The sequence below is a fragment of the Pteropus alecto genome, unplaced genomic scaffold (assembly GCF_000325575.1).
Source record: "Pteropus alecto unplaced genomic scaffold, ASM32557v1 scaffold226, whole genome shotgun sequence".
Taxonomy (NCBI): Eukaryota; Metazoa; Chordata; class Mammalia; order Chiroptera; family Pteropodidae; genus Pteropus; species Pteropus alecto.
The window spans coordinates 7,119,365-7,127,150 of NW_006440132.1; the positions used below are offsets into that span (position 1 = coordinate 7,119,365).

General features: G+C 39.8%; 2 protein-coding genes across 8 annotated transcripts in view; one reads left to right on the forward strand and one right to left on the reverse strand.

Annotated features, from left to right (window-relative positions):
- Window positions 1-3,014, reverse strand: part of PRPF4 (pre-mRNA processing factor 4) — a 13,942-nt gene extending 10,928 nt beyond the window's left edge. Inside the window, exons 1-3 of one of the 2 annotated variants that reach the window (XM_006917118.3) lie at window positions 2,862-3,014; window positions 1,900-2,077; window positions 1-144 (exon numbers count right to left, since the gene is read on the reverse strand). The exon at window positions 1-144 is cut by the window's left edge and continues 40 nt beyond it. In XM_006917118.3, coding sequence (XP_006917180.1) covers window positions 1-144; window positions 1,900-2,077; window positions 2,862-2,888 — 349 coding nt within the window. In that variant the 5' untranslated portion in view covers window positions 2,889-3,014. Of the gene's footprint in view, window positions 145-1,899; window positions 2,081-2,861 lie in introns of both variants that reach the window. The other variant, XM_006917119.3, reaches the window with a different exon arrangement.
- Window positions 3,015-3,049: 35 nt separating this feature from the next.
- CDC26 (cell division cycle 26) overlaps window positions 3,050-7,786 on the forward strand; it is an 8,294-nt gene continuing 3,557 nt past the window's right edge. Inside the window, exons 1-3 of one of the 6 annotated variants that reach the window (XM_025050487.1) lie at window positions 3,050-3,168; window positions 4,788-4,898; window positions 5,400-5,493. In XM_025050487.1, the coding sequence (XP_024906255.1) occupies window positions 5,413-5,493 (81 nt within the window). In that variant the 5' untranslated portion in view covers window positions 3,050-3,168; window positions 4,788-4,898; window positions 5,400-5,412. Of the gene's footprint in view, window positions 3,217-4,787; window positions 4,899-5,371; window positions 5,494-7,786 lie in introns of all 6 variants that reach the window. The other 5 variants (XM_015593344.2, XM_006917120.3, XM_015593343.2 and 2 more) reach the window with 5 other exon arrangements.

Here is a 7,786-nt window from a genome sequence, read left to right on the forward strand (position 1 = left end):
GCTCCCCCAAGGCTCTAAGGCAAGCTTTGACCTCTGAGTCGTCTGTGGAAACATTGATTTGCCGGGCTCGCTTCCTTCTCTCAAACTCGGCTAATACTTCAGCTTGTCGTTCACTGATGTGCTCTTCAATTTCAAACACTTCTCCTACAAAGAGAACAAGCAACGCAAGCATAATCACCAGATATTCTTCAAATAGGAAAAAAGAAGTAACTTCTTACAACTGGAGTCTGTGTATGCCCTTAGCGAAAGTTAACTGTCTAATCTATTACATACTTGGTTTACTTTTTCTCAATTTATCAACTTACGCACAGACAGAAAACTAAATGACACAGCTTTAAAAGGCAGCAAAATAGTTCAAGTCATCTTGTTTCATTTGGCAATCTTACACCTACATACACCTATATAAACACGTAGCTTAGATGAGAAGAGAAAGTAAAGAGTATGGCACATCTTTAGCAAATGAGTTAACCAGTCTTCTATCCAGGAGATAAAACAGAAATATTATTTTAACAACTGCCAAAGCTATTGTCTTATACAGTCTCAGTATGAAAACACTTAAAAATGAAACTAGTAAAGTAGAAATAATTACCATGAAAATGATATACCTTGATTATAAGGCTTTTCGGTTAATCTAGCAGCTAGTTAAAAAACCCACACCAAATACAAGCATTTGGTTGAAAGGGGTAAGTATAGTGGTGATGCAGTTATGTTTTAAAAAGCATAAAAGGTTAAAAAAGTCACTAACATGCATGTGTATAGAAAAAAATGTGTGAGAGGAACAATGAGAAACTTGACAGAAGTCCCTTCTGCAAAGAAGTCTTTTCATTTTATACCCTTCTGTACTCTTTGAATTTCTAATTACAAACATGTACGGCTTTATTTTAAAAATATAGTAGACTGCAAGCGACTGACACGAAAGAGTCCTAATAGTACATAGCATGAAAAATGCATGTTACAAAATAATTTGCATATCATGGCTTCGTTTATGGGAAAAAAATTATTTTTATAGCTTTATTAAATTTTCTAAAAGATATAGACCCAATTAATAAAGATTAAAGGTTTATCTACTTCACACATTTCTACAATGATTTTTTTTCAAAATAAAAATAACTAATATCTTTCTAACTTAAAAACGTATTTCATTTTGGGAGAAAAATAATTGGAAACTAAAAACAGGAGAATATTAAAAACCATAGTAATTCTAAACCAATGCCAGAACTGTGCTAGATTTCCAAAAGACAAATGGAATCAATCTGAATCCAAATACAATGACCCTTGAATGATGTAGTGGAGGGAGTGTCAATCCCCTGTGCAGTTTAAAATCCACACAGAACTTTTGACTTCTCCCAAAACTTACTAACAGCTTACTGCTGACTAGAAGCCTTACCAGTAAGTCGATTAAGACATACTTTGTACATGTTTTCTTAAAGGAGGCTGGACAAAAAAAAATGTTAAGAAAATCATAAGGAAAATACATTTATTTAAGACATATTTTGTACATGTATTATATACTGTTTCCTTAAAGGAGGCTGGACAAAAAAAGAATGTTAAGAAAATCATAAGGAAAATACATTTACAGTATTTACTGAAAAAAATCTGTGTATAAATGGACCCACACAGTTCAAACCCGTATTGTTCGAGGGTCAGTTATACACACTAAATAAATTCCTGGTAAAATCACTAACAATTCATGGAAGAAAAACTGTTTAAAAGCTTTTAAGCAAAAAGGCTCTCTGGATGATGCTAAACAGGGTGGGCAAAGTATGGCCATATGTAGATGTAAGTTTAAAAACAAACATTTTGGCAGTATAAAACTAGTGATATTTAAGTTTAGGAAGGTATTCACTGCAGAAAATTTGAGCACCAAAGATAAAGATGGACGCACAATTTGCATCTTACCAGAGGTTATGTTAATATTTCCTGCTTCAATTCCTGCTTTAAGTCCTTCTTTTCCCAAAATCCCAGACTCTCCTTTGGCCAGACGCTCCCTCTCCTTCTCTTCCAAACTTCCATAATAAATGTGTGGTTTCTTCACAACAGGAGCGACTAAGTCATCAGGTGCCTTAGTTTTGGTTGCCTGCTGAATCAAAGACCTGGATTAACCTAAGGCTTAATCTTTGCGATTTACTAGGCTTCCCCAGAGGACCAAGGTCATTATGGGCTTCAATTCTATTTCCTCCCCAAAGGAAAGGACAAGGAGGGCACCAATTAAGATGCGTCTTCACTGATGGGGGTTGGGTTGGGGGTGTTGTCGCTCAGACAAGAAAGAGGTTGACAGGTTGGTAAAACTACTTAATTTCTCTAGATGATTCTTCTATCAAACGTTTGCTTTGATTCATTCGGTTGGAAGTGCAATTTCTTCTTGGGTTTTACAAAACTTCCAGGGTTATAGCTCATCACAGAGGAAATATAAAGGATAACTGAAATTACCAATGCCAACGGGTAACACGTTACACAGTTACCAGTCTACACATTTCCAACGTTTTAAGACGAGAGGCACTGCACAGGACATGCCTCTCGTATTAAATTAATTGTAATTGTAATTAAGAGGCCTCATTATAATTAAGAGACCTGATATAAACGTAAGTCTTAACCAGGACACTACTCTCTTTCAGAGCTCCATTTTTGGACCAGTCCGAAGACGTCTTTACAGTTCGCGGGTGTACGCGAGATGCAAACGAGCTTAAAGCACATGAAAGCTCTTAGGAATAAGGAAAATGCTGCTCGGGAAAAGACAAGACTGAATCTCATGGCCTTCCTCTTCAGCCCCGCCACCGCCTTAGCCCGTCCCCTAACGGCTCCATTCCGCAGGGGCCTCCCCAACCCCCTCGGCGCTCCCCAGGGAGAGCTCAGATCTGTACCGTGGAAGTGGCTCGTGAGGTAGCCATGCTGGGATCCGGAGCCGCGAAGATCCAGCAAAGCCGAGCTCTAAGTTTCAGACAATTCACCGCGCGCCGAGCAAAGCGGAACTACGTCACCGACCGGAAGTGATTCGAGAGTGACGCAACGTCCAGGGAGGCGTGGAGCACGATGGGAATTGTAGTAGGAACGATTGTGGGCGCGTCGAGAGGTTTGACCCTCGGAGAAACGCACGCGAAGGTCGAGGTTCCGCGAAGAGACAGGCTCAGAGCAGTCTGGGAAGTGTAGTTTAGTTGGCTTACATTCATGGTAGGTATCGTGCTTCCGGGAACCGGGGCTGAGCAGGATTGAAAAGAGGTAGGAGGGTCGAGTCGCGCGACTCTGGGCTAAACTCCTGAGCGAATCGAGGGCTTCTGGGGCCTGCAGGCTCTTCTGGCCTTACAAGCGGTTTACGTTGTCTTGGAGCCGGGGACCATGTTGCCATGGAAGCCGTTGCTCTGAACTCACGAGTGCTGCCCTGGAGCTGTGGTGGGATTGCTGTTCTCTGCTGTCGGGAGGTGCTCTCCTCGGGGCTTCTCTCTAAGCTTGGTGAATTTAAGGTGGATTTGGGCAGCAACAAGAAATTAAGCTTAAAGAGCCCTCTAGCACCAAAGTAAAGACCTGGAGGAGCCACGGCCTGATTTTATTGTTTTCAGCCCCTTCTTTGTATCAGATTCTGAATGAGATTATGGATGCGAGGCGTCAGGTACACGCAGACAACTCTGGCATGGCCTCGTTGTCCTCTGGGTGCTGGGGAATCGGAGATAAACAAGACAAGGTTTTTGCCCTCGTGGTGGGGGCTGGAGATGCTGAAAATATTGGTGTTTCCCGCTCCTCTCTGCAAGAACAGTTACAATAAAAATGGCTGTTATTTATTGAGCGTTTACTAAATGCCAAGTTATATTCCAGGAACTTACTCTGCATTACGTCATTCAGTGCAAACAAAAACAGTATAAATACGGAAACTAAGAACTAGTGAAAGATGATGCTAATTGTTCAAGGTAAGCAGTGGATGGTATTAGAACTTCTGCCCTCTAGTCTCCAGAGCAAGCACTTTTTACCCATTACCCTATACTGCTTCCTGGTGGCTAGCTTTTCAATTTGCACGAAAGTTAAGAGTGCAAAGCAGTGTTTTTCTTTTAAGCATCTCTCTCCGCGAACGTACCATTTATCTACATTGGAATCAAAATAGTATCTTATTTAGTACAGAGCAATTTGAAATGTGATGTGGTTTTATGTTGGTTTGATAATATCACCTGTATCTATCCCAAGATTCATGGGAGAGAGAAGGAAACATTTCCTTTGTATATGTCGCAGTCCTATATACATCCTAGATACATGTAATAATAATGATAATAATAATGATAATAGATAAAGGAGCTTTCACGTATTCCCATTTATTATCACAGGGTTTCTGTGTTATAAAGAATGGGAATGCAAAAGCATAGCACAGTGCTCAAGTAAAGCTCATTTCACTTTATTTTGGATCTCTGGTTTATTCATCAAAACATTTACTGCCTGGTTATATTTACACTCTACTGGATGCTGTTGAGAATATAAAGATTATGACATCTACAGATTTTAAACTTGGGGAATTTTATTTTTTCCTCCAAAAAATGTTTTTTCTTAGCATAAGCATTACCTGGGTTTTCCGACTGGTGTGTTTTCTTGAGCCACTTTTCATCCTTCTCTCTGCGTGGAATAATACCCTTACTTCCCTTTCTCTGCCTGCCCTTCACAACTTAACTAAGACATCGTCTCCTCCAGGAAGTCTTTCATGTCCCTGTCCACCCCATGCTCAGCCCAGAGTGGATTGGGCCTGTGTGATGCCATTACATTATCCTCATCGGAGTTCTTAGAACACTATATGAAATTTTCTGTCTCCACAGACTGTGGCTGTTATCTTTTAACTCTGCAGCTGGAGCACAAGAAGTGTTTGTTTAATGAAGGACCTATCCATTTAGGACCGTTTTAGACTGTGAGGATAATCCTGTGAATAGGTGAGTTAGAGGGAGTTTCACAAGATTTAGTAAACTGATTTTAGCACTCAAGAGTTATCACATATAGCTCATAATTCTCATGTAGAGTTGATCAAATTTAATGGCTTGTGTATTTGCCCACTAACACTACTGAATTAAGATGTGATATTTTAACGTTATTCTCTTAGCTAGAATATGTCTTTGTGACTGTAGCATGAGAGTAAAGTGATTGTTGCTTAGAATTTTCTTTCATATGCAGCTTGCTATTTTAAGTTTTTGAAGAAAGAGTTTTTTGGAAATACAGAGTGGTGGATCTCCATCATGTAATAAAAATGTAATATTCAGACACCTAAAGACTTAGAAGTCTATGTGTGAATCCAGATGAGTCTTCTGCATTGCTATTCATTTTAGTGTGCATTTTTACAAAGTGATCTTATATTTGTAGCTGAGATTTATCTCCTTCAGTTTTTCCTCTTCTCTGCCATTTTTAACAGTTAATAGTTCACCGGGTTTGGTCCTTAGTGTCGACTTCAGTATGCTGCGACGAAAACCAACCCGTCTGGAGCTGAAGCTTGATGACATTGAGGAGTTTGAGAACATCCGAAAAGACCTGGAGGTAAGAGTACAACTTTCAAAGCCTTAGGAATATTTAAAACAACTCTGACTTTCGAACTTCAGACTCTTATACCAACAGCTTATTTGAAATCTCTATCTAGATGCTTTATAGGCAGCTCCAATTTAATGCATTAGTTTCCTGTGGCTGCTGTAACAGATTACCACAAACTTGGTGGTTTAAGACAACAGAAATGTATTCTTTCACATATCTATAGGCCAGAAATCTGAAATCAGTATCATTGGACCAAAATCAGGGTGTTGATAGGACCATGCTCCTTTCAGAGCCTCTAGGGGAGAATCTATTCCTTGACTCTTCCAGCTTCTGGTGGCTGCTGGCATTGCTTGACTTGTGGCCACATCACTCATATCTCTGCCTCCATGATCACACTGCTTTCTCTTCCCATGTCTGTGAGATCTCCCTCTGCCCTTTCTTATAAGGATACATGTGATAGCATTGAGGGCCCAATCAGATAATCCAAGATAATGCCCCCATCTCAAGATCCTTAATTTAATCACATCTACAAAGGATCCTTTTCCCATATAAGACTACGTTTACAGATTCCTGGGATAGCTTTGGGGGACATTATTCAGCCTACTACACTTAACATTTTAAAACCAAAAACTCTTGATTTCTTCCTCAAGCCAGTTTCACCTCAGTGTTCCCCATGTCATTATCTATGCAGTTGCCCAAGCCAGAAACCTAGGAGTCACCACTGAGTTCTTCCTTTCTTCCACCCTTTGTATACTAACCCTTTGATTCTACCTTTAGAACCATCCATACCTTTTTATCTACATAGTTATAACCCTAGTCCAAATAACCATCACATTTCTCTGTACAATTTCGGTAGCTTCCTCAGTGGTCTTTCTTCTTCCATTTTTGTTTCTTTAATCCATTCTCCATCAGATACCTAGAATGATCTTTAACAATTTTAAGATCATGTCATTCCTCTGCTTAAAATTCTTTAATGGTTTGTCGCACTGAGAATAAAATCTCAATTCCTTGTCATGGCCTACAAGGTTGTGTATGTCCTGGCTCCTTTCAGTTTTCACTTCTTGTCACGCGCCGCCTTGCCCTCTGTACCCCCCAGACACACTGGCTTTCTTACATTTCCTCGAACATGCAAAACTATCACTCATGGCCTTTGCACGTATTATTTTCCTTTGCCTGGAGTGCTTTCTCTTTCTTTATGTCTCAGTTTAAATGTCACTTCCTCAGTCTGAGAGGCCTTTTCTGACCCTGCCCATGTTGGGTGTGTCATTCTTATCCATGCTGTCTCCATCCCATTAGGGTCTCTCAAAGCACTTTATTCTTTGATTCTGTAGCATTTATTGTAATTTACAATGATTTGCTTGTTTATTGTAAAACCATTTACATTAGGAACCTTGATTATAGAAATCATGTCTGTCTTCACTGTTGCATCTGGTACGTAGTTGGAGCTTAGTATGTATTTTTAGGTGTAGCCTTACCCCACATTAATAAAATTCTTCAGTGGCCTTCAGAATAAAGTTCAAATTCCTTAGGGTGGCATACAAGGCCTTTTGTGACCTGGTCCTTGCTCATCCACTTTATCTTCCACTCTTGAGTTATCTTAACTTTAATCTTTAGTGCCTGTTGCACACTCTGTCCCCTTTACCTGAAATGCCTTTGCCTTTCTTTGCCAGGCTAACTCCTACTCATCTTTTGACTTAGCTCCTTCCAGAAGTCTTCTTTGACTACCTGCCCTTGGCTGGGTTAGGTTCAGCCTCTTCCCCCTGTGCTGACCTCTCTCATAGGTACTAATACTCTCTGTTGTAATTTTCTGTTTTTCTGCTCCCCATCCTCCATATGCTCCTTAAAGGCAGGAATTAGTATATTCTTCTTTGCATCCATTCTCTGCAATACCAGGCCCAACAAGCGCTCAGTACAAGTCTATTTTAATTTGCCATCTTAGTAGATATTTTTTACTGTATGATAGAGGACATTACATCTTGTACACATCATGAACATGATGGCTTTACAGTGTATTGTATATGCTTCTTATTAAGAAAGATAACCTGGATTTCTTTTCCCTCTTCCTCACTCCAGGAGACTTTAGTGTTCTCTACGCTTTATAATATTTATGCTTTTTAAAAGCTCATATTAATAGTCTCATTAAGGATGAATGTTAATATGGTTAAAGTTCAGTTGTAATGAGTGTCAAAAGTGCTAACATACGGAAGGAACTCTTATTCTGCAGACAGCTCACTATTGCATTAGTCTCTCTACTGAAGGCAGTTATCCAGTGGGTTTGACTTGTTTTAGAGCAGCTTAGGAG